This window comes from Monodon monoceros, unplaced genomic scaffold (assembly GCF_005190385.1).
Source record: "Monodon monoceros isolate NGI ecotype Baffin Bay Population unplaced genomic scaffold, NGI_Narwhal_1 Super_Scaffold_18, whole genome shotgun sequence".
In the NCBI taxonomy this organism is placed as follows: Eukaryota; Metazoa; Chordata; class Mammalia; order Artiodactyla; family Monodontidae; genus Monodon; species Monodon monoceros.
Genome location: NW_021703774.1, coordinates 15,898,942 through 15,926,481, shown reverse-complemented (window position 1 = coordinate 15,926,481; position 27,540 = coordinate 15,898,942). Strand labels below are relative to the sequence as shown.

General features: G+C 34.5%; 1 protein-coding gene across 1 annotated transcript in view; it reads right to left on the bottom strand.

The window, feature by feature from the left end:
* SPATA17 (spermatogenesis associated 17) overlaps positions 1-27,540 on the bottom strand; it is a 185,883-nt gene that overhangs the window by 91,118 nt on the left and 67,225 nt on the right. The window contains exon 6 of the mRNA XM_029229840.1: positions 12,611-12,734. Within this exon, the coding sequence (XP_029085673.1) occupies positions 12,611-12,734 (124 nt within the window). The remainder of the gene's footprint in view (positions 1-12,610; positions 12,735-27,540) is intronic.

Genomic DNA, 27,540 nt, shown 5'->3' with positions numbered 1-27,540 from the left:
TAAATGGAGAATTTGATTCTCATCATTTCCATTACAAAATGGAAGCTCTCCCCTTTCAAAAATGAACTCAATAATACAGCATAAGCAAATAGAAATACATCATTTAACTTCTTATAGTAATGAGAAATTTAGATCAACATTCCCAGAGACAAGAGTGAATAAAATTTTCCTTCTCACTCTAGAAAATATAACAAAATTGTCAAATAAAGAAGCAATCAGAGAGTATGAAGCCAAAATATGGAAAACACGTATTATAGAGCAGTCAGGCAGTCAATAAAACTACCGTTGTATTTTTCTATTTTGAGTTCTGGTATTTTCAGACATTAACATTTGAAATGTGTTTGAAATGATTTTTTTTTATACAGCAGGTTCTTATTAGTTACCTATTTTATACATATTAGTGTATATATGTCAATCCCAATCTTGCAATTCATCCCACCACCACCACTTTCCCCCCTTGGTGTCCATAGGTTTGGTCTCTATATCTGTGTCTCTATTTCTGCCCTGCAAACCGGTTCCTCTGTACCATTTTTCTAGGTTCCACCTATATGCGTTAATATACGATATTTGTTTTTCTCTTTCTGACTTACTTCACTCTGTATGACAGTCTCCAGATCCAACCACGTCTCTACAAATGACCCAATTTCATTCCCTTTTATGGCTGAGTAATATTCCATTGTATATATGTACCACATCTTCTTTATCCATTCATCTGTCAATGGGCATTTAGGTTGCTTCCATGACCTGGCTATTGTAAATAGTGCTGCAATGAACATTGTGGTGCATGTGTCTTTCTGAATTATGGTTTTATCTGGGTATATGCCCAGTAGTGGGATTGCTGGGTCATATGGTAACTCTGTTTCTAGTTGTTTAAGGAGCCTCCATACTGTTCTCCATAGTGGCTGTATCAATTTACATTCCCACCACCAGTGCAAGAGGGTTCCCTTTTCTCCACACCCTCTCCAGCATTTGTTGTTTGTAGATTTTTTGATGATGGCCATTCTGACTGGTGTGAGGTGATACCTCATTGTAGTTTTGATTTGCATTTCTCTAAAAATTAGTGATGTTGAGCAGCTTTTCACATGCTTCTTGGCCATCTGTATGTCTTCTTTGGAGAAATGTCTATTTAGGTCTTCTGCCAATTTTTGGATTGGGTTGTTTGTCTTTCTAATATTGAGCTGCGTGAACTGCTTGTATATTTTGGAGATTAATCCTTTGTCCGTTCATTCGTTTGCAAATATTTTATCCCATTCTGAGGGTTGTCTTTTCGTCTTGTTTGTAGTTTCCTTTGCTTTGCAAAAGCTTTGAAGTTTCATTAGGTCCATTTGTTTATTTATGTTTTTATTTCCATTTATCTAGGAGGTGGGTCAAAAAGGATCTTGCTGTGATTTATGTCAAAGAGTGTTCTTCCTATGTTTTCCTCTAAGAGTTTTATAGTGTCCGGTCTTACATTTAGGTCTCTAATCCATTTTGAGCTTATTTTTGTGTATGGTGTTAGGGAGTATTCTAATTTCATTCTTTTACATGTAGCTGTCCAGTTTTCCCAGCACCACTTATTGAAGAGACTGTCTTTTCTCCATTGTATATCCTTGCCTCCTTTGTCATAAAAGAGTGGACCATAGGTGCATGGGTTTATCTCTGGGCATTCTATCCAGTTCCATTGATCTATATTTCTGTTTTTGTGCCAGTACCATATTGTCTTGATTACTGTAGCTTTGTAGTATAGTCTGAAGTCAGGGAGTCTGATTCCTCCAGCTCCATTTTTTTCCCTCAAGACTGCTTTGGCTATTGGGGGTCTTTTGTGTCTCCATATAAATTTTAAGATTTTTTGTTCTAGCTCTGTAAAAACTGCCACTGGTAATCTGATAGGGATTGCATTGAATCTGTAGATTCCTTTGGGTAGTATAGTCATTTTCACACTATTGATTCTTCCAATCCAAGAACATGGTATATCTCTCCATCTGTTTGTGTCATCTTTGATTTCTTTCATCAGTGTCTTATAGTTTTCTGCATACAGGCCTTTTACCTCCTTAGGTACATTTATTCCTAGGTATTTTATTCTTTTTGTTGCAATAGTAAATGGGATTGTTTCCTTAATTTCTGTTTCTGATCTTTCGTTGTTAGTGTATAGGAATGCAAGAGATTTCTGTGCATTAATTTTGTATCCTGCAACTTTACCAAATTCATTTGATTAGCTATAGTAGTTTTCTGGTGGCATCTTTAGGATTCTCTATGTATAGTATCATGTCATCTGCAGTGACAGTTTTACTTCTTCTCTTCCAATTTGTATTCCTTTTATGTCTTTTTCTTCTCTGATTGCCATGGCTAGGACTTCCAAAACTATGTTGAATAATAGTGGCGAGAGTGGACATCCTTGTCTCGTTCCTGATCTTAGAGGAAATGCTTTCAGTTTTTCACCATTGAGAATGATGTTTGCTGTGGGTTTGTCGTATATGGTCTTTATTATGTTGAGGTAGCTTCCCTCTATGCCCACTTTCTGGAGAATTTTTATCATAAATGGGTGTTGAATTTTGTCAAAAGCTTTTTCGGCATCTATTGAGATGATCATATGGTTTTTATTCTTCAATTTGTTAATATGGTGTATCACATTGATTGATTTGCGTGTATTGAAGAATCCTTGCATCCCTGGGATAAATCCCACTTGATCATGGTGTATGATCCTTTTAATGTGTTGTTGGATCCTGTTTGCTAGTATTTTGTTGAGGATTTTTGCATCTATATTTATCAGTGATATTGGTCTGTAATATTCTTTTTTTGTAGTATCTTTGTCTGGTTTTGGCATCAGAGTGATGGTGGCCTCATACAATGAGTTTGGCAGTGTTCCTTCCTCTGCAATTTTTTGGAAGAGTTTGAGAAGGATGGGTGTTAGCTCTTCTCTAAATGTTTGATAGAATTCATCTGTGAAGCCATCTGGTCCTGGACTTAATTGTTGGAAAATTTTTAATCACAGTTTCAATTTCAGTGCTTGTGATTGGTCTGTTCATATTTTCTATTTCTTCCTGATCCAGTCTTGGAAGGTTGTGCTTTTCTAAGAATTTGTCCATTTCTTCCAGGTTGTCCATTTTATTTTTCTGGCATAGAATTATTTGTAGTAGTCTTTTATGATGCTTTGTATTTCTGCAGTGTCTGTTGTAACTTCTCCTTTTTCATTTCTAATTTTATTCATTTGAGTCCTCTCCCTCTTTTTCTTGATGAGTCTGGCTAAAGGTTTATCAATTTATCTTCTCAAAGAGCCAGCTTTTAGTTTTATTGATCTTTGCTATTGTTTTCTTTGTTTCTATTTCATTTATTTCTGCTCTGATCTTTATGATTTCTTTCCTTCTAATAACTTTGGGTTTTGTTTGTTCTTCTTCCTCTAATTCCTTTAGGTGTAAGGTTAGATGGTTTCTTTGAGATTTTTCTTGTTTCTTGAAGTAGGCTTGTATTGCTAGAAACTTCCCTCTTAGAACTGCTTTTCCTGCACCCCATAGGTTTTGAATCGTTGTGTTTTCGTTGTCATTTGTCTCTAGGTATGTTTTGATTTCCTCTTTGATTTCTTCAGTTATCTGTTGGTTATTTAGTAACGTATTGTTTAGCCTCCATGTGTTTGTGTTTTTTACAATTTTTTCCCTGTAATTGATTTCTAATCTCATAGCATTGCAGTTGGAAAAGATGCTTGATATGATTTCAATTTTCTTAAGTTTACCAAGGCTTGATTTGTGACCCAGGATGTGATCTATCCTGGAGAATATTTTGTGTGCATGTGAAAAAGAAAGTGTAATCTGCTGTTTTTGGGTGGAGCGTCCTATAAATATCTATTAAATCTGTCTGGTCTATTGTGTCATTTAAAGCTTGTGTTTCCTTAATTTTCTGTCTGGATGATCTGTCCACTGGTGTAAGTGAGGTGTTAAAGTCCCCCACTATTACTGTGTTACTGTCGATTTCCTCTTTTATGGCTGTTAACAGTTGCCTTATGTATTGAGGTGCTCCTATGTTGGGTGCATATATTTATAATTGTTGTATCTTCTTGGATTGATCCTTTGATCATTATGTAGTGTCCTTCCTTGTCTCTTGTAACATTCTTTATTTTAAAGTCTATTTTATCTGATATGAGTACTGCTACTTCAGCTTTCCTTTGTTTTCCATTTGCATGGAATATGTTTTTCCATCCCCTCACTTTCAGTCTATATGTGTTCCTAGGTTTGAAGTGGGTCTCTTGTAGACAGCATATATATGGGTCTTGTTTTTGTATTCATTCAGCAAGCCTGTGTCTTTTTTTTTTTTTTGCGGTACGCGGGCCTCTCACTGTTGTGGCCTCTCCTGTTGCGGAGCACAGGCTCCAGATGTGCAGGCTCAGCGGCCATGGCTCATGGGCCCAGCCACTCCGTGGCATGCGGGATCTTCCTGGACCAGGGCACGAACCCGCATCCCCTGAATCAGCAGGCAGACTCCCAACCACTGCGCCACCAGGGAAGCCCGAGCCTGTGTCTTTTGGTTGGAGCATTTAATCTATTCACATTTAAGGTAATTATCGATATGTATGTTCCTATGACCATTTTCTTAATTGTTTTGGGTTTGTTTTTGTAGGTCCTTTTCTTCTCTTGTGTTTCCCACTTAGAGAAGTTCCTTTAGCATTTGTTGTAGAGCTGGTTTGGTGGTGCTGAATTCTCTTAGCTTTTGCTTGTCTGTAAAGCTTTTGATTTCTCCATCCAATCTGAATGAGATCCTTGCTGGGTAGAGTAATCTTGGTTGTAGGTTTTTCCCTTTCATCACTTTAAATATGTCATGCCGCTCCCTTGTGGCTTGTAGAGTCTCTGCTGAGAAATCAGCTCTTAACCTTATGGGAGTTCCCTTGTATGTTATTTGTCATTTTTCCCTTGTTGCTTTCAATAATTTTTCTTTGTCTTTAATTTTTGTCAGTTTGATGACTATGTGTCTTGGCATGTTTTTCCTTGGGTTTATCCTGCCTTAGACTCTCTGCGCTTCCTGGACTTGGGTGGCCATTTCCTTTCCCATGTTAGGGAAGTTTTCAACTATAATCTCTGCAAATATTTTCTCAGGTACTTTCTCTCTCTCTTCTCCTTCTGGGACCCCTATAATGTGAATGTTGTTGCATTTAATGTCCCAGAGGTCTCTTAGGCTGTCTTCATTTCTTTTTATTCTTTTTTCTTTATTCTGTTTGTGGCAGTGAATTCCACCATTCTTTCTTCCAGGTCACTTATCCGTTCTTCTGGCTCAGTTATTCTGCTATTGATTCCTTCTAGTGTAGTTTTCATTTCAGTTATTGTACTGTTCATCTCTGTTTGTTTGTTCTTTAATTCTTCTAGGTGTTTGTTCTGTAATTCTTCTACGTCTTTGTCAAATATTTCTTGCATCTTCTCGATCTTTGCCTCCATTCTTTTTCCGAGGTCCTGGATCATCTTCACTATCATTATTCTGAATTCTTTTTCTGGAAGGTTGCCTATCTCCACTTCATTTAGTTGTTTTTCTGGGGTTTTATCTTGTTCCTTCATCTGGTACATAGTCCTCTACCTTTTCATTTTGTCTGTCTTTCTGTGAATGTGGTTTTCCTTCCACAGCCTGCAGAATTGTAGTTCTTCTTGTTTCTGCTGTCTGCCCTCTCTGAAATTTTTGCTCATTATAAAAAATGTTCCTTTTCTTGTATTTGTAACTTTGTATACTATCTTCTTAAAGGTGGATCCCCAAATTGTATAAGCTTCAAGCCCCACAACACATGAATCGGCCCCAGGTCACATGTATAGGAGAGATTTACAGTGTGCTGGCTAAAGAAAAAAAAAATTAAATAACTTTTTAAATTTAGTATATTGAAAAGAAAAATATAAATAAGAAAAGTAGCTAGGCACTTTTCTACTTAAGTGGTCTCTCTTTCAATTAATTTTGATTTTACTTTTGCCTCTGTCTGCATTTTTCCCTCTATTTCTTTGATGCATGATTGTTAAATGATGGCAATGAGAGAAGTGTGGAAAAGGGATTCATTTTGGGGACACAACAAGATATTTTCTTTAACCAGTTCATCTGTCTCTTCAAAGAATACTGACAATGGATAATTTTATCCCTTTCATATATTACAGGATAATAAAAACTATAATGTTAAAGAGGAAAGAAATAAAATGTAAAAGTTAATAGCTAATTCACTCTACATGGTAGTTCAGTCCTTGGCCTTTTCTGAACAGAGACTGCCAATAGTAACAAATTATGTGATGATTATGTGATATGGATAGTTCACTTGGGACCAAGAACAAATGACCAGACTTCAGGACCTGCCTCTTAAACTACAGATCCAAAGATCATAGGTCAGAACTTTATTCACTACATAATCTTCCTGAAAGAATAAATCTTCCAAGTGTTCAGAGGAAAAATGAGTACCAAACAATAGCATTTTAGTCACCAGAAAGATAACTGCTACTTTATAGAATATTGTGGGGATAAATAAAATAAAAGTGCTTTGTGCTATTCACAGGAACGCACCACAGAAATCTACATTATGTTCTGGCTTGTTTCACTCATTTATATGCAGGCCCTAGTTTTTCTCCATCTTTGTACATGAACTCACTTAGAATCAGTTTCTTATAATACTAAACCATTTCAGAGAAAGCGTAAAAAGAGAGTTCAATGAATTGCAGGTAACTCAAGGAGCAGTGCATAATCAGAATCCTGGTGCTTTCAAGAAGGATAACTGGATGGTGATAAACCGAGAGAGAGAGAGAGAGAGAGAGAGAGAGAGAGAGATCATCCTAGAAACTAGGAAGGAACAAAATTTATGTTTTGAGGTGAAAGAAGTGGTTTTATAATGATCAAGAGGTCTAAAATGAACCCAAGAGAGTCTTTATAGGGGTATGTTTTAATATCACACTTGAGTTTCCCAACCGTTGCTGTGGTACACCATTGCCTAAGGACAATGCCTTATGAGAAGACTCCGCAAAGATACTTTCCAAATACACCATATATACGAAGACACATCACACACACACACAAACACACAGAGGCAGATGCACCCTGAAAGGCTGCAGTTCTGTTACTGCAGCACCTCAAATTAAAAGTGAGCAATCACATATTAAGTACTTAATATATGTAAGGCATAGGAACTTCCCACTTATGATACTGGAAAGATAGAGTTGAAAGCAATAAATGATTTGGAGGACTTACTATACTTCCTAATTTTTGCGTTTTTTCATCTTATAAGATTTATCTTGTAAAGATGTTGTCCATACCAACAGACTACCACTTAATTTTTGGTATATCAAATTTACTTTTTAAAATGAAGGGATTTTCCTTCTGTATACAAATGGGATTTCATATAATTTTCAAAACAAAGTAGCTGAAGCCATTTGTTTCTCTAAAAAATAAAGTAATTAAAAATAAAGTTTTGTCAATATTAATCAGAGTATGGAGCCTTTTTAAAGAATCATAAATAACTGAAAGTTGTTATCTCAGAGTTGATAAGAAAATTTTAACTACCCACTAAAGGAAAAACATTAAAAATCTATTATATAAAGATGACATGAAAAATATTTCCACAAAATATGTATTTTAATTAACTGTATAATTTTTCATTTTAGTTTTAATTTGAATATGTATAAACTATTAAATTCCATAACTAAAATAAAATGTACATAGTTTTAATGTACTGAGTTATAAGTATATCTTATATTTATTTATCCTTTTTATTGACATATTAAAATTTTAAAAAACAGGGTAACATTTTCACTAATCAGGAAACTATTAATGTGTGTAATTTTATATAATAACCTATATTTCTAAATATTAATTTTTCTGAATAGATCTTGAGTTTTACATTTGTATCTGCAACTTTGCTGATCTCCAAAAGGATACTTAAAAATTCTGGCAACATTTCAGAGGCAGCATCTTTTAATGAATCCAACAATAGGCCTTTGCATATATCTGCCAGTAGGTGGAGCAGACAACATAATTTACTACCCAAGAACAAGGACGAGGGAATGAAAGTCTGTTTATTTGGAATAAAACAAATCTGCAAATGAGATTTTCTTCAAAGGGAATATGTCCTATATGTGTTAGATTTGGTTTGACTGGTTACTGAATCAAAATAAATAACTATTAAATAATCAATCTTTGCAGAAAGATAAATTAAATTTACGAACGGAAGCAGAGTTTGCATTTTACTTATTCAAATCAACTAAAATTAGCTTTGTTTTCACAAAACTTTTACAGGGACAGAGACTTTTTGAAGTGTTCATTTAATAAGGGCGCTAAACCAATCCTGTTTTACAGGTGATGGGGTGCATAACAAATAGTATTTTCTGGGAAATATAATTGACTAATCCTATCATGTCTGTAGCAACAAATTAACCTTATTACTACTAGTAAATGGTGATTGATTATTTATGCAAATAAGTTACCATGTTCAGCTTTCTGATTGAAATAAACATAAACAAAAGGTGCTTTAATATGACTTGAACTTTTTAATTAATAAAACCCTGAGGGGTCTATTAATTCACTCATTGCAATATTAGTTATTTACTTGTGTAATTCCTATTAATGCTAATACATTTGCTTGCATAAAAATGAGATAATTATTATCACTAAAAATTAGTAATAGATTTTAAGATGTACATGAGATTTATACTAAAAAAAGGCTTAAAACTGACTTTAAAACTATGCTGTCAGTATGCCAGTATATCAGCATAATCATCCTAAAATTAATACATGAAAAAACACATGACTTCATTTATTATCTGTATATGAATTCACATATTCACAATTGTAGTTTACAAAAGTCTTCACCTTTTCTTATGCATTTATTTGTCTGAATTAATGTTTTATTTCAACTCATCTAAATTAAGCTATATTAGAACTATGAAAATTTAATATGAAAATTAGTATTCTAGAAACTACATTAACATCATTCCTAAATTATTGAGATCACCAATAAAATAGTGTTTTTCTCCTGTCTAACAATGCTGTTAGAATTATTCCGCTTAAGCAGCTCAAGAAAACTTTTCTCATCCTCATCTACTTCTTATAAAAATTACTTAGGTTTGAATAGTTTTTCAGTAAATTTTAAAATATCTGCACAAATTGAGAGTTAAAACTTACACAAGCCTTTCAATATAAATCAATTCATCTTTTGCATTTATTTTGTACTTAAAGGTGTATTTAATATAATTTGAAAACAAAACTCTAAAACCAAGCAATGCAATTGATCTATAAACATGTGACTTAAGAATATTTTCAAAACTGCAGCTTCATTTCTTCTCAATAGCCAAGTCGTTCTGAAAAAATCATTAACAATACTCGAAATGAAATATGTATCTTTCATTCTCTGACTCTTGCTTAGGTTTGGAAAAGTATTTAAAGATTTTTATTAAAATAAAATAGTAAATGGAATCAGCAAAACCATAAATATAGCTTGTTAATTTCAGTGAGACTGCCTATGTAAGCTGTAACAGAAAGTTGGCAATTTCCTTCCAGCCCCCCCAAAGATTGTCTGGCATTAGACTGAAATTAGATGGAATGCTTCCTGTGGTTAAGGAGCATAATATACATTTGTATGACCTGATCCTAGTCCTAGCACAGTAGCAGAAAGATTGTAGGTACTCAAAAATATGTTATTTGGAGTAATTAACTGATGAATTTTAAAGTTAAGATTTATATTCACTCTATTTAGTAAATATCAGTGTTGCATATTTTTGTGTAGGTGAAGTTGATTTATAATTGTACCTATAATATCAGTTTTAAAATTCGACTTTTTAATTTCATGATGAAAAGCACTAATTTAAAGCTAAGTAAAGCAAATCTGGTGGATATAAGGAACAAAACATTTAAAATTTCCAGTACCATCCTGTTAGTACAAGCAATCCCCTGACCCAAGTAAACAGATGAGACCAGGATGATGCCACTATTCTACTTTATCATGAAAGAAAGAAAAGGAAGGAAGAAGGAAGGAAGGAAGGAAGGAAGGGAGGAAGGATGGAAGGGAGGGAGGGAGGGAGGGAGGGAGGGAGAAAAGAAAGAAAGGAAAAAGAAAGCCTCCCTCAGGAACAAAAGTGTGCCCATAGTTTCAAAGGGCTGTCCCTTTTATCTCTAGCTAATTGTGATCGAATATTAAAGACCACTGTGACAAAATACACCAACTTGCAAGATTCAAATGAAAACCCCTGACATTTTAATAATATTCCTCTTCAAGGGAGGTGATTTAAAAACATCATTTCCTCTGTATTGCCCTCAGGTCTGTGAAGCCAGGTGTGAAATGTAGGGTAGGCAACACCATTATGAAGATTTCTAACTAATTTTCTTTAATAACTAAAGAAAAGCAAAGAAAGGAAATGAGAAAATGAATGCGTCCAACAGCTAAGACAAATTGAAGAACACGAAAGTGTAGAATCTTAGTTTATCCTTGACAGGTTAAATTCTAATAATATGATTGTTATCATTTACTGAATGTTCTCTAAGGGCCTGGCAATATTTTAAATACATTACATTTAGTCCTCACAATGTTCTCTCAAGGTGCAGAGTGAAACAGAGGCTCAGACAATTCTAGGTAATCTCCTAATACCTTACCCTAAGTGAGAGAGCTTGCATGCCAACTTAGCTCTGACTGATGTAAATATTCACACTCTTTCTACTGTACCATAGTGCCTCAAAAAAGAAACATTTTATTGGATGCCAGGAAGTTCTGGGGACAAGTGACCACTAAACTAAAATTTATATACACTGATATTACTAGCAGCCAACATGGGATAAACAGGAGAAAAATGAGATACTGCACTGACAGCTTGCATTGTTAATACAAACATACCTAAAACATAACGGTAATATTGCTTGAATATTCGTTAAGGTCCATGAGCCAAGTCACATGGTCAGGTTTGCGAAATAATTTGTTAAACCAGGCACTTAAATGCAAAACTGAAATGAAATCAAAATACTTTAAAAAATAATGCATATAAAATATCTATCATACTCCCTGACACATGGTAAGCACTCCGTGGATATGTGCTATTATTTTTATTAGTGAAACATCCAAGTTTTTATGGTCTTTCTAAATTATTCCACTATACACCCAATAACTAAATAACTCTGGATAAAACAGAATTAACAGATGTTTCAGTTAAATCTGATTTCACCACTTTTAGGGTTGCTTGCTCTATCACAGTACCAATCGTAAGTATAAACCACGCGATTAGAACTCAGATTAAGCTTCAAAGTATAAAGAGAGTTCAAAGTTATCATAGAAAACACTGTCCCCAAGAATTATTACTAGGTTTAAAGAATTACAGCATATATTTATAGCCCCCCTTAGTTTCATCAAAATTGAAATTACTAGTAACTAAAGTTTGAAAAAAATGTTTTGCTAAAAAGAATCCTTGATCTGTAATTCTATATCTTTAAAATGTAGCCCACTAATCAAAGGACTAAAACATTTACATTGTTATGGATTTTATAATAAAAAGTGAAAATACTTTTACCTTTTATTTTTAAAGCTCTCTTTAAATTATTACCTAAGCATATTTAGAGTTGAAAGACCTCAGTTTGAATACCAGAGCTATTACTAGTAGTTTTGTGCCTATGACCAGTCACATAATTATCTGAGTTTCAGTTTCCCTGCCTGTTAAATAAAGACCATTCAGCTACCCAAATCCAAGTAAATATTACGATAATCATCATTATTGTCATTTCAACTACCAAATAGAAGCTAGAGGTACAGGAGGCCTGTTTTCCAAACTTACATGGCCAGCCCACTACTTAATATGGTTTCAACTTTGGATGCCTCTAAGGAAGACATTCAGTCTCAGCTCTCACCCTCTCCCACTGGGACTTCACTTGCCCCTCCCTGTCGGAAGACATCTGCATATGCGACTCAGCTAGAACTCTAAGACTGGACTTGAAGTCTAGGAGAAAGAATAAAAACCAAGAAATTGCTAGTTTCCAGCCTCAAGCTCAAGTAACAAAACACATCTCATCCCCCAAATTCATGCTTTTTTTTAATCGTATTTCTTTGTGAGCAGAATATTCGACATGCAAGTTTTTTTTTTTTTTCTTAGCAACCATGATGAGATCTGAAGCAGTAAAATCTTCCCACGTATCAGAAAAGAAATTTCTAAGTATTCCAAATCCCACACTTATATTTCTATACGAAGATGCAACTGCTCAAGCAGTATGTTTAAAAGCTATACATGAAAACTTGCCTCGGAATTTATTAGATTAATAGAATAGAAAGGATGCAAGAATGGTTTTAATCTCAACATTCGCTCAATTAACAGAGAAAATATGAAAGTGACCTCAGCTTAATAACTTCTTAGTTCTTGATCAATTCACAACACAACAATAAGCCACTCAGGCTGGATTTGGAAAGGAAGGTTATGCCCTTCGTGGTGGATCGCAGTGCTGACTTGGACCTTTCTGCCAGCCTCTCCCGGCCGCCTCTATGAAGCTGCTTTCAGACCAGCCGGGGTGCCCGCGTGCACCTACACAGCAGCACGGAATTGAACTCGAAGTAGTGTCTTTGTGATATCTTTTCAACAAGTCATGTCCCATTCAGCCTGCTAGTTTATCTCTGTCAGGCTGGGTGCCCAAGTGGCTTCCGCGAGCTGTCAGGGACAGGTAGACCAACCTGCTTTGTGCTGAGGAGGTAATGCATCTTTCGGGCTTGGTAATCTCTTTTCTTCTCCTCCCTTTCCAGGTCGGCCTTCTTCTCTTCCCTTTCTTTCATCTCTGCAAACTCCTCCAGAGCCTTCCTGCAGGGATCAGTTTGCGGTTATTCATGATACAAAAAATCTGCTAACCTTTTAATTCTTTCACTGATGAGAATCAAGTAAGTTTTTGAGGGGTAACCATTGTCCACATCCATCAAAATCAGTGGTGGAATCGGGCTTACTGGCACATTCTAGGGGAATCTTTGCAATCTTTAAAAAGCATTTAAGTGATTTTTCAGTGGTGAAATTTTGAAAATCAAGTATCTACATATTATAATCAGTTCAATAGCTGAGGAACTGTATCAAATGCAAAGTAAGTTAATTACTATGCTATCATTTTCTTTGGCTATTTTGGACTTAGTTAAATATCCTAAGAAAACATCTGGGCTATTGATTTCCTTTAAATTTGGTATTTACCAAGTTCTCATTGTTTACTTTACACACTAACAGGCTAATTTAAAAAGTGTGATGGGTTTTTACACATATACTTAATTTATTCTAAGTTTACTTCAGTTAAACAGTTGAAATAATATCAACAAGATTACATATATTATCCTGTACTTGAAAGGTTGACATTTTGTTCAATTATATCAATAATTAGAATAAAAGCCAAATTGGGTGCATAAGTTCACAACTTTCTAAGTATAATAAATTCCATTAAAATAATAAAATTTTCATCACTTATGTATACGTATTTAAAAAATTTAAACAAAAAAATCACCTCTTAAAATATACTTTGTGACAAATACCTGCTAAATAGAATATTATCAAATTATGGAAGAATAAATCCTTTATTTTCATAGAACAAGTTTAACCACTCATGCTAAAATGTTTTGAAATTGTACTTTATGCTTTTAAAAAACAGATATGTAACTTAGTGTCTAGTTCTATATGTAAAATTTTAAGTAAAGCATCTGGGCACATACCTCAAAGATAGCAGGGGAAAGTAGAGGGGAGAATTCCAAAAATTAAAAAAAAAAAAAAAAAAAAAAGATTCTCATTTCTACTTCAATGACTGGAAATATTTTTGTCGCAATTTTCTGTTAAAGGCTACTAATACAATACTTCATACAAGGTTACTTATGAAACACTCTGACGTTTAAAAATCACCATGCTCTGCTACTGCAGCAGAGCTATTTTTTTCCAACATAAGATTAAATTGCAAAATAAATGAATTACTTGGAGTGGCATGGCCCTCATTTTGCCACCCTTCTCTTGAAAATTGCTTATTAATATGAAAAAAGGAGTCAGAAAATAGCCTGTTTTACTTTATGCATAGTATTTTGGGGGCTTCTGCACCCACAGAGCTGGGCTGGCTGCACATTTAGATTGTGCTGGCAGGCTGGTACAATGACCTTTCTGACCTGCATCTCAAGGCTATTATTAATCACTAAGTAACCTGGTAAAGCCAAACAAATTTGTTTCCATTGAAAGGATCTCTATCTGTGTCTGAGAATTTGTTCTGTACCAAACAAACCTCATTAACTGTGTCCATTTTTGACAAAGAACCAGGAGTTACAGGGATTGGTGACCTTTCTTTGTCCTTAGGTACAAATTTCAAGGCAGTTACATATGAATAAATGAGAATTTTTACCAGGAAAAGTAACAATCATATGTTACATAAGGAAGTGAATACGTCATTAATTTTCACCTTTACTTTTGATATTATGCAAAAAATAAATATCTCTTCTCTAATTCCTCTTATAAGTCTTTAAGATAATTTAAAATAACCAATGAACTGCCGCTATAAGGATAATTACTCAGATATGCATGTATCCAATTTTATATTACTCCAGAGATAAGGACAGGAATTTTCCGAGTAATCACAAAAATTAAAAAACACATCTACAAAGAAGTTTGTGTTCTATAAATAATTTAATGAATATGAAGAGATCTTACATAAGAAAGAAAAAAGGCCCAATAAAATTGAACACATACATGAACAGGCAAGGTACAAAGAAGTTAACTAGGACTTGGATACAAAATGAGGGTGGAAATTACTTGAAGCAGTAAAAACCGTCCATCTTCAGGACATGGAAACATAAAATTAAAACAATGTGTACTTGGGGAGCTTGACAAGGAGAGTTAAAACTGAGAGAGGTGTAAAAGAATGTCAGTTTCCAGTACATAAAGAAAACACAGAGTCAGTCTAGAAGGAACTGGGAAGCCCTACAAATAAATCCAAGAAATTTGACAAAACCCTAGAAAAACTAATCTGGGGTAATCTCAAACCACAAAAATAATTAATTTAGTCAATTCATACAATTATTGAAAAAAAATCAATCTAAAGTTCCTAGCTGATTTATTGCCCTACTTGAGAGTATACAGTTATATTGAACACCACAATTATATTTATGTTAAATATCCTTTGTTAAATAACCAAGTAGGGAGAGCTGAATAAATTATTTATCCTTGGTATACAGGTTTTTGTTATAGCAATCTAGATGAAGATATGGCTCAATGTAAAGGATGTAGTAAAAAATTATGATCCCATTAAAGATTAAAAGCTGGAAACCATTGTAACTAGGGTTCCCTGCAAAAATATAAAATTTACCTATATTTTAATCCAGCAATTTTTAAAATGCTTTTTAAACAATTAAAAATTTCTCCAAATAGTTTCAGGTTATGAATATTTTTTTTTAATTTCAGGTGTATTGACTTATTTCTATCTTCAAAAAAAATCCTGTGAAATATATGGGATAGGTATAACTAATTACCCTATTTTACAAATATGAAAACACATAAAGAGATGAAATGACCCATTCTGAATAACAAATCAGTTAATGGCAGAAATGGAATTAGAATCCCTAGATTTGCAGATTCTCTAACCACAGACCTGGCTATAGTCATCCTGATACAAGAAATACTATGCAGAAGCTACTTTTATTGAAGGAACCATGATTATTTTCTTTTATCTTATGATCCTGTTTCCTATTATATAGTTAAAGAAACCAGGATATGTCCCCAGACTTTCTGTACCAGTTTTTATATATACAAAACATTTTGTGATATTAGTTTTAAAATAAAGGCAAAAATTACTGAAACTATGTAAAGCTTTACATATTTGAATATATTTTGCTAATGATATCTATAATGATAATAAAATATTAACATATTCTAATCGTGATAACAATAATCAAAATAAGAATAGCCACTTGGAGGCAATATAGTAGAGCAGTTAAACAACATAGACTCTGAAATTACACCTGGTTATAAAATCTCTGCTGGGCTACTTACTAGCTGTTTAATCTTTGAGCCTCAATATCCTCACCTGTAAAATGCAAATATATTATCAGTATTTGTATCTTTTTCATCAAGCTATTGTGAGGATCGAATAGATTAGTCTATGTAAAGTGCTCAGAGTAGTGGTTGGCACATGGTAAGGTGCTACATTAGAGAATGTTTCCTGTGAGCTGCGTACTAGGTTACATGCTTTATCTACATAACTGAATAGGAATCTTTTATGCTTTCTTAAATCCCGTCAATGATCTTCTCCTTTCTCTCTCCACACTAGTGTGCACTTTATGGATGAGTGCACAAGGCAGAGCAAGGAATCTGGCTTCTAAGAGGCAGGAAGCATGGGGTAAACCTTGACCAGTGGGAAATAGAAGACAGAAGAGATTCATGCAAATGAATTTCCCTTTTTTACTGTCTTTCACATACTGCTTTGAGAGGTCTCCTTGCAGATTGGGAGAAAACCTATGTGGCTAACAAAAGAATGCACACCTGATCCACTAGGTTGAGTCACTCTGGAATGTGATGTGAAGCAGTGGTCCAGGGCTGCAGGAGGTCATCCTATCACATCCTCCCTGTAGGGCCAAAGCACCCAATACAGCTGCCCTGACTGTTGGTGGCTGACAGCTCAAGCTACATCCCACTGGAGAAAAAAAGCTGCCCCACCCCAGGTTTTGTCACCTTCTCCCCCATTCGGCATCCAATGACTGGTGGTTGAAGGGATACACAGGCCCAGAGCCTCTGTGCCAATCTAGCACTACTCTCAAGGCCCATCCAAAGCCCAGAGCTTCCTGAGATTGGCTGAGACTTCCGATGCGGCTCATCACCTCCCTCTGCTTTCCTTTTCCACTCCCTTAGAGACGTTATTCCCCAAATGCTCCCCAATAATACTCACGAACCAAATCACTGTCTCAGAGTCTGTTTCCATCTCTGACACTTCACTCCCCCTTCTCCCTCACCCTCGTTGTCCTGAGCTAGAACCACCCAAATAAAGGATTGGCAGTTTAATCCTTGACTTACGTTTTGTTTCCAAGAGCTTCCTGGCTAAGACATCTCCAATACCTCATTTAATCCTTTCACAGTCCTGTGATGCAGATATTACCCACACCCATTTCACAGAGGTGAGATCTCTGCCCAAACTCTCAAACTAGAAAGTGGCAGAGTTAGAATTTGAATCTAGGTCTGACACCAAAATCCATGCCTTTAAGCATGATACTATACTCATACCATACATTTTGCCCAATCTAATATTTTATTTAGATATCGATAGACCTTTTTTTTCTGTAACTTTGAATATTGTAGTATCCATATTATTTTCCCAAAGTCCTCAAAAGGGAAAAGCTGCTTTGTTTTGGAAAAGTTTAAATGAACTATCGCTACTCTTCTTCATCATCAGATCATAACATTATAACTGGGGATCTACACGTGACCTTGGAATGGACAAACTTTTGCATTTGCAGCCACACATGTCATCTCTTCTTAACACGTTTTCCACTTGCTACTTTTGAGTATATAAAGAATGCTAATGAACATCATAATGTATAAAAAGAGACAGAAACTGACAAGATCCTTAAAAGCCAATTAGCACAACCCAACTAACAAACAATAAAAACCCACAGGCCTTTCAGGATCAGCCCTGTTCATCTCTCCATCTCACTTCATACCACTCCTCCTGTGACTACTGTGCTTTGGTCAGCATGGCTTTATTTATTTCCTAGCAAACAATTTACCCAATGACCCTATTTCCTTTCCTAGAAACGGTTTACCTCAGGACCTTCACTTACACTGTATTTTCTGCCTTGAACTCCCTTCACAGCAAGCTAAGTTTTCTCCCACTGTTATTCTCACTCATCATACCATAATTCTGTTTTTTCCTCTGTAGAACTTAACATTTATAATTATGTCTCCATGGCTGTGTTTGCTTATTTAATGTATGTCTCACCCACTAGATTGCAAATTCTATAAAGACTATGTCTGTTTTATCCATGTTTATTTAAATGAATAAATAAATAGATTTTACAAAGATAGTCCTGGACAGAAGGACCATTACATTGGATATGATTACTGTCATAAAGAATTCACTCTATTGTCTCCATATACATATGGAAGTCTGCGTATATGAATGATGACAGGAACCTGAGAGAAGTGACTACAAAGACAAGTACATGATTCTGCTCAGTTCTGAGCCCAGATGAAAGCTAATGATTACTTGCTATCATGCAATAATTCATGTTTCCTTGCATTGCACAGTTTCTTTCTCTCATCACAATGACTCGTCCTTTTAAATTGTTTCTTGATTTTTGTCCAAGGTCTGAGCCAAAGAAGAAAAATAATGTACCTTCAAAAACTATTTCTTGAAGAAAATAGAGCACTCCACTCAAAACTATTTTCAGAAACAAATAATATTTATAGGATAAAAAACATCCAAATTCATAATTACAATTTGGGAATTATTCTCTTCTATATATTACTGACTAAATTATTCACAGCTCAGTATTCGTTCAGCAGACTCACCTAATACTTTATTTACCATAATAAAAATTATTAAGATGGCCGCCTATGCCATTCAGAAGCGAGCTATATATTTTGCCATTTTGTTTGATTTTCTTATTCATTTCAAAATATAGTACTAAAAAACTTGTGTATAATTTTTATCTTCTAGTGCAGCAGAATGCCAGTAACAACAATAAAGACCAGAAATCTCTACCCTTTCCTCTCAAAGGGCTTCTAGATTCCTTTAAAAAGAATTACTCTCTAGCTGTTCCTACTCTAACAATCCTTTACTCCTACTTTCTATAACAAATGATACCTGTAAACATGCACCACTTCAGCACTCCTCCTACTATGTGCTAAGGTCCTGAAGGTCAGGGTTAAGGTGTGCCCCTCTCAAAATATGTGGCCTAATATCTGGTATAAACTAGGTGCGAGCCTCCTTTTTAACTATTTCTCAGCCGACTAGTAGTGCATTTCATCACTTCTGGTGGTTTGATTAGAAGAGGGAAGAAGCCACATTGAGAAAGCCCCCCTTGGGAAGGGGACGTAGAACCCAGACTCTGGCTCTTTGCCAAGGACAGTGGTTCTCAGAGTGTGGTCCCTGAACAGCAGCATTAGCCTCATTGAGGAACTGCTAGAAACGTTGTATCTCTAACAATTGTCTACTCTCAATCTGTCCATAATAATGTAACCAAATAAGAAGATAATAAAAGGAAAAAGGGAAGGCTAAGTCTAAAATATAATTAAAATTACTAACCACAAATAAAGCAATTACATGCTTGGAGGTGATACGTGACATCCAAAAATATTCTGAGACTGATAAAACCTTAGAACAGAAGATCTGGAAGTCATTAAGATACTCAAAATATTTGTATTTGAAACAAAAGCTTCATGTTACGTCAGTCAAATCATTTAAACCACTAATTTTATCTACCTGGTTACCTAGGCCCTGGAATTGTTGGACAGGTGTTGTAAATTTCATTAGGGCAGCGCTTTCGAAAGGGAAAATACGGTTTTAAAGTAAGCACTCGGTAGTACATAGCCCTTGATACTCAAGCACTCAGGCTGTTCCTGAACATCACACCTTACTCTGAAATCTGGAGTTAAGACTTTCACATTTTGAAAACATTTAGAAAAGGGCTCTCATAAAACACTTTTCAGTAACTCTTGAAAATCCTTTGTTTGTAGTATAGATCAATTTCCCTTCCAAATGTCTAAGCTACTTTTCCAGTTAATATCATGAAGAAAATTAACACACATTTATTTATTCACTCGGGCAGTCATAAGTATGTTTAAAATATTAAAAGAAATAAAGTTGTGTAAAGTCCAGTCCCTGCCTTCAAGTAGCTTGCAAATAAAATAGCTGATAACTAACTAGCTTATAGACAGAATAAGTCTGTGAAGAAACACATAAACAGTGCTTAAGTTCAGAGAGCTCCACTCTGATTAGAGGGGTCAGAAAAGGCAATGGAGGTGGGAACAGAACAATGAACAGGCTTTCACTAAAGCGAGCAAGCTGGGATGGAGGGGAGTGGTAATGAAACGAGGATGGATGATTCACAAAAAACTCCAGCTTTCTTTGGTAGACTTGATCTATCAACAGCAAGTTGGGGGCAATGCACTTTAGAGCAGAAGAAAGGCTTCCGGACCAAGGGTGAGTAGTCTCTCGAAGGGTAATGCTAGCAAATTTGTCCGCTATAGACTAGATATTTTGAGAATGAAAAAAGTGAAAAAAGAAGATAATGGTCAATGTCATAAAATTACAGTACCATGACTTCACTCTGATCGTAAAAAGGGAGCATCCAGTTGCTCCATTATTTCACTTGCGTACTTTTCATGGTTTTAAAAAGCAATAAGACTCCATTGAAAGATCATTCATGAAAATCAATTTTTTTCTTCTTCTGGCTCTTCTGAATAGACTCAGTTGAAAAGAATTTTTTGCATAGCATTCTTTCTAAACATATGCACATGTATCACTGTAAAATTATTTTCTTTTTACTACTCTGGACAACTTCTATAACAGAAAGTAAAATTTTATGTAATATATACGATGTCCAATAATTGAGAGTAACACTGAGCTAAGTACAATAATAGGCATAATAATAAAATATATTGACTCCGTGCATCATTTTCAGGAGCTCCAAATGCTTCACAGACATTAGTTCATCCTCACAACATCCCCTTGAGGTTGGTAAGAGGCAGGTATCATTAACAAGGTTCCTGTTCTTCTTTGTGAAATGAAATGACTTTACAGACGGTGACTTTGAGACACAGCATGGGGGCTTTCTTGCAAAAAGGTAGATCAAGGCACATCACATTCTCTCTCCCTTGAGAGTGTATCTTCACAGTAACTCATTCGGCTGTGGAGAATGAGGATCAAGCTACTGAAGTTTTGTTTTGGGTAGAGTTCAGAGTTGAGTAGCTAAAGTTCCCATTTCAAATGAAAAGAATTGTAAGATCTTATTTACTTTGCGTTTACTCCAAAATCACACATCGTCTCTTATTTAAAATGTGTTAACTTCACTTTAAAGCAAAAATAATTGTGGTTGCTTTTTCATGCAATCCACTCAACACAGATCAGGGACCTCTCTAAACTAATCCTGATGCTATCATAAAGCACTGACCTACCATAGGATGATGGCAACTATTTTAGAGCAGTCTATCACATGTAAGTAATTTCAATAAATGAGTTTGGGAAAACTATTTATGGACCACTTATTTTATAATTGATCTTAGATATCTCTTTCATATGAATGCTAAACAGAATCGTATCCTATGTATTCTTAGCCAGGATAAGAAAAGGCTACAAAATTGTAGTAGAAAGAACAGAGAGAGAGAGAAACTGGGGTGATTTTCTCTCAGTTCTCTTCAATGTCACTCCTGAGAGAGGAAATAGACAGATTAGAAGGGAAACAAGATGGAAAAAGCTTAAAGGCATTACAAAGGGGGAACGAAAAATGTATTTTTTAAAAAGTGATGCTTTTTAATTCACTGCTTTTGTAGTATGACACCACTGCATACCTTTCCTCTTCATCACAAAATTTCTATTTTATATATATATATATACACACATCTGTTAATGGTATCTCTCTCTATAAACACACACACACACACACACACACACACACACACACTCTCTCTCTCTCTCTCTAGGAATTCCCATTCTACAATAATATTTTAACTAAGATACCTGTTAACAATTTTTTCTCAACGATCCAAGCTTTTAAGTATTATAACTATTTAAGAATATAATGCATTACTTTGGGTTTGCTTAATTCTTATGCCAAGAAGATGCTCTCAAATATAATCCTCGTGTTTATAGTTTACATATTTCTAGGACCTCTAAGTCACCTTTTACAAGGGAAACCTTAAAAGGAAGGAAATACAACAGATTACATTAATCGGATCTGTATTTTAGAGTCATTCAGGCAGCAGAAGGAAGGACAGCTTGATGAGGAATGAGAACAGAGGGCTAGGAAAAGAAGTGATAGAGCTTGGTCATCAACAGAATGGAGAAAAGCATCTTTAGTATGAATCCCATGTTTCTGGCTTGGGCACTGAAATGAAAAATGGTCCAATTCACCATAAGGAGAAGAGATTTGGGGAAAAAATTATTATTTCACGTATAAAGATGCTTAATTTGAGGTGTCTGTGGATGTCCAAGTGGCAGTGTTAGCAGGCATTTGAATAAATGTTTATAATAATCAGAACATTCTTGGCTGGAGAATGTTCAGATTTATAAATCATCAAAACATAAGTGGTAACAGAAGTCACTCAAGTGGAGGAGACTGTCCAGAGGATAAAGAATGAAAAGGCAAGTGCATCAAAGAGAGAATACTAATATTCAAGATCAGGCAAATAAAGGCGAGTACACGAAAGAAATGGAGAGGAAACAAGCAGAAAAGTGGAAAGGAAGCCAGGAGAGAGTGCCTTCAGAGAATCTAGGTTACAAGAGAGAGTAGAGAAGAAAGTAATCAACACTGTCATGTGCGTCAAAGAGGTCAAATAAGGCGAAGGGCAAACAGCCAGTTGGATGGTACTTTAAATAATCTTTTAGCAATGGTTACATTTTCTCAATACACTTTCACAGTAACTTAAAACGTAGCTTCAAGTACGACTGTAAATGTGTATTATTGAGATATCAGGTACCCAAATCTGATTTCCACTACATAAATTTACTCTCAGTGAGCAATATTAAAAACAGCATTACCAATCCTTAACACAGAATTAAATAGGGAAAAAAACCACAAAAAACAACTCCCTTCCATCCACTTCCTATCAGAGGATCAGCTAGGATAAGTGAGAGATAAGAACTTCTAATCCATCCATTCCTCCAAGTTGGACAACCACGAGGCTAAGTCCACAAACCAACATATTTTAGTCCCTTGCTTTCAAATGAGTAACAGTTTATTGCTACGTTCTGGCTCTTTTTTCCCCCCAAATATCACCACAAAAAAGAGAGACTTGAAATTCAGAGAGCTTTTTTCTGTTTAAAAAAAAAAAAAGTTACAGAAGTCATTGTTCACTCCATTACTGTGTCTCCTATTGAGGATTCATATGTGAAATTTCCAGAAATTTCTAGAAAAGCTGTTTCTTGTATGTGCAGTAATGTTTTCTCCATTTTGACAATGGGACATTCTTAACTAATCACATCCCCTGATCAATCACACCATCAGAGTTATCATTCTGTATTTTCCTTTACCATGATCCTTGTTTCTTTTACTCATAAATGTCTTTTGTAAACTTCTTGAAATTCATTGTATAAAGAGTTAAATTTGAAAAAAATTAAATATATATACAGATACATATATAACAAAATTATACTCGATGTAATAAGCTTTTTCCTTCTATTAATTCTATCTCAGGAATGAAGGGATTTTTTCCTTTTTATATACTTGGCTTTAAAAATGTTTTGAAATAGCAAATTGTTAAAGGTAGTGCATTCTTGGTAAAAATAAAAATAACGTAAAAAGGCTGTGATCAAATAGTTGATATCATTCCATGTTTTAAAGTGATTATATGGATTATGTCATTAATTACTAATGATGGATAAATAATAGGCTGTTTTTAAAAGAAAGATTACATGCTGTACTTTAAGTTAGACACTCTAGTATGTTTTATCTAAATTCTACTAAATTAATTGCTATAATTATTGTCTCTTCATATATAAAGTGATTCTACAGAAAGAAAGTCATGCGGACAGTTAACACTACAGACTAATTTGATCCTTGAAAACGAAAATGTTATTTTCTTTATGTCTTAGGCTAGCCCTTACGAAAAGAGCCCGTCACCTAGATATAATTCGATAAAGCCAAACTGCTATCATTTAGTTGGCTGAGATCGGAACATTATATTTTTAAAATGTGGTTTATTGAAACATTATCTTTAGGTAATCATATTTATTCTCCTTATTTTCACAATATCTATGCTGCTCCACTTATGTCCTTGAAACAGGGAACAGGGATATCCTAGTATGAAAAAGTGGCCTCGCTGCTGGAGTTCATAAATTTTGTTCAGCTTTGGATGAGTTCAAAGAATTGCCATGTAAGAAAAGCCTTACAGAGGGAATTTATCTGATTATGGCAGTAATAATTACCCAGCTGTTTATTGCAGATAGAGAAATAATTCATGTAGGCAATAGGCCATGGTGGCAATGACACTCTGCATTTAGTAAATATGCAAACTGTTCACTTCTAATTAACCAAGCTAGAGGATGCCCTTATTAAATGTATAAACTAAAAGTGCCTTCTTGACAAGTGATGAATTGTTACATTGCACAAACTCTTGCCACAGAATTATTGGAGTGAACTTGGGGCTTAACTTCATTAAGAGATCTTGTGGGATAGTTAAATGAGGATGGACAGTATAACAAGGCGTACCTGACAGCCAATGATATGTTAGAGCCGAAAGGAACTGTACCTTTTCTTCTGTCCTACTTAACTGCTCAGATTCATGAGAGATAAACTGTGAAACTGTAGAGTTAATTTGAGTTCAAATAATAAAAATAAATGAAATAACACGACAGCCCATTTATGGAGGCTACCCGACAGTTTACCCAGCAAATGAATCTAGGAAACAGCCACTTTTTATGGGTCAAATCTCTTTCATGTATCAACAACGGAAGATCTACCACTCTTTCTGTTAACCGAAAATAACTTGTTTAATAAAAATAAATAGTTCTATTGACTAGCTTTAAAATAAAATATGTTTCAAAGAGGAAATCGATGGGTTTTATTAAAGAAAAGTAATACAGTATGGAAATTACTCTTAATATTGCTTTGCTCTGAATGAGTTTTATTTAATTTTACCAAATAATTAATTATGAGATAGTTCAGTGTCTATATTCTATGCTTACCCTTACTTTAAGGTAACCATTCTTTAGCAAACATCTATACAGATATGTCCATCCTAATTAAGAATCTCATGAAAAATAATACTTAGAGGGAAGTCCTAGACATAATGAAGCAAAACTAAAATATTTCTAGCTGAAGTGTACAATAGGTGATAACATCTACCTCACAGGTTTGTTGTGAAAATGGAAGGAGATAATGAGAATCAAGGGTTTAGCGCAGCACTTGGTATACCATAAGTGCTCAATATATGTTAGCAATTTATAATGTGCTTGAGTGGCAACAGCTCTATTTGACTGAAAGATTAATCCCTAGTGTTTTCAGTGGGAGGTTCATGCTGAGGTCTGTTAAGACTCTACACTTGCTCTTTCATCTGCATCATACAGCCTCTGAGAATGTAAAATGTGTGAACTGGCATTTCAGATAATATCAGAATATTATTGTAAATGTTTGCTTAATTATATATTTATTGTAAAACATGAAACAATATATAAAAGAAGCATTACATATTTTAAGAGAATCAGACTTTGCCACTATTGAAAGTCTAATGTGGCTCCTCCAGATTTATAATATATAAGTTAAGAAATTTTTACGTACTGAGGAAGAATATATGACCCCATCTTTGAAATATATATGCATTCATACAGATATTTTTTTAATGAACACTCTATGTCAAGAACTGCAACAGGAAATAGAAAAATGGTCATTATTACAAAGATAAAACTTTCGTATCTTAATGCGAGAATACTAGTATCAAGGGTTAAAATAAGACTGCTTTAATTAAGAAAGAACCATATATACGAATAATAAAAACAAAGGTTTTATAAATGCATCTATACATGCAAAACAATTTAGTCTCCACACCTTGAAGAAAGAGTAAGATGGAAAAAAGTAAAGAAATGACACTCAAAGAAAGCATAACAATAAAAGCTAATATTGAGTGCTTGTTAAAATAAGTATGTGTGGCTTTGTAGGAAAACAGTAAATGTACGCTTTTTTGCCTTTCTTAAATCAGCCAAGTGAACAAACATAAACAAAAATACATGAAAAAAAACAAGGAACAGTCACAACCCCCATCATAAACTCAAGAGAATTACTAGGAATTGAACAAATGGAGAATATCTGTCATAGTCAATTAAATTTAAAGTACAAGTTCAGGGTATCTTCCTCAATCACAAAGTCAGTGTAGTATGTGGGAAATATCATTATGTGAACAAGGTTGAAGAACCTAGTAAGTACCCTCACCAAGACAGATAAAGACAGGGACTGACTGGGATGCAGAACTGAGGGAGAGAATTTGAGGCCAAGCAATTCCTCTTTTCATTGATCAGAACTGCTGACTGAGTTGAGACTTGATGGCAAACCTGGGCTGGAGAACAGGGAAAAGTAGCCTGAGAGCCGCTGAATAAAGTGAACTGGAGAAAGAAAAGACAGCCCATAAGCTGTGGAGCTTCACACTGATCGTGCTTCATGAAATCAATTTCCACAGTGACAGGAGGTCATCAGCCTTGGGAGGACAGCGGCAAGAGCACAGCTGTCCATGGCCCCAGCTCACTCTCTACCCCTCGTTAGATAGCTGAATGAATGAACAAGAAAACAAACCACCAATATCTAGCTTAAGTACTAAAAAGAAGTACAAGAATTTGAGACCCAATTAGAAATTTTAGTAAGGTATAAAATTACTCTGCCAAAAGATATTGCTTTCCTATATGTAAAAAAAGAAATAGTTAGAAAATGAAAGAAAATATACCATTAGCAAATATAATAGAAAAATATGAAATTCTTAGAAATAAAATTAGCAAGAAATAGGTAGACCCTGTATAACAAAATTTTATTAATGGACATTTTTTTAAAATCCACACAAATGAAGATATATGCCTCATTGTTTGGCAGGAAAACTCAAATTATCAAAATATCATTTTTCCCTATACTATTTACAAATTTAATTTAAACCCATTTAAAATCCCAATTTGCTGTTTTTTGAAACATGCCAAAATGACTTAATATTTAGTTGGATAAAAATTAAGCAAAAAGAGCCACAGCTGAAAAATAAAAGTAATTTATAGCTACTTAAGCCAGGCAATAAATACTATACACGATTACAAAGAAAGAGAGAAATCAGATGGCATCAATAGTCAAGAAACAGGCCCAAGTACATGTGAAGACTCTTAATATGTGGTAAGATGGCACTTAACAGGGAGAGATAAGTGAATTATTGAATAAATGCTATTGGAATAACTTGTTAGCCATTTTAAAAAATCTTAAGCTGGATTTCAAATTTACTGCTTATATCAAATAGATTCCAGATGGTTTCAATATTAAAAGTTACAAAAGAAACCCTAAAATATCAAAAGAAATATGGACGACTACTTTTAAAGTCATGCAAAGAAGAAATCAAAAAAGAAGTTACTGAAAAATATAACCAGAAAAAATTGAAAGGTCAGCATATGTCAAAATCTCCATAAATATGTTGGAAAGACAAGAGCAAACAAGGGCAGAAAATTGCATCACTGATGCCAAAGGGTTTGTATCCCTAGCATACACAAGGATTTTTTTACAAATCCATGTGAATAATAATTATAATAAAAGGAAATAGGCAAATTGAACTAGGCAAGTCACTAAAGAATACAAATGGCCAATATAAGATATTCAAATTCCTAAAAATAAAATTAGATAAAATTTAGATGGAATTGTTCACTTTATTAAATTGGCAGTGATAAAAGTCAAAATCCAGTATTGGCAAAAGGAAACAGAAACTCCTACGCGTTGTT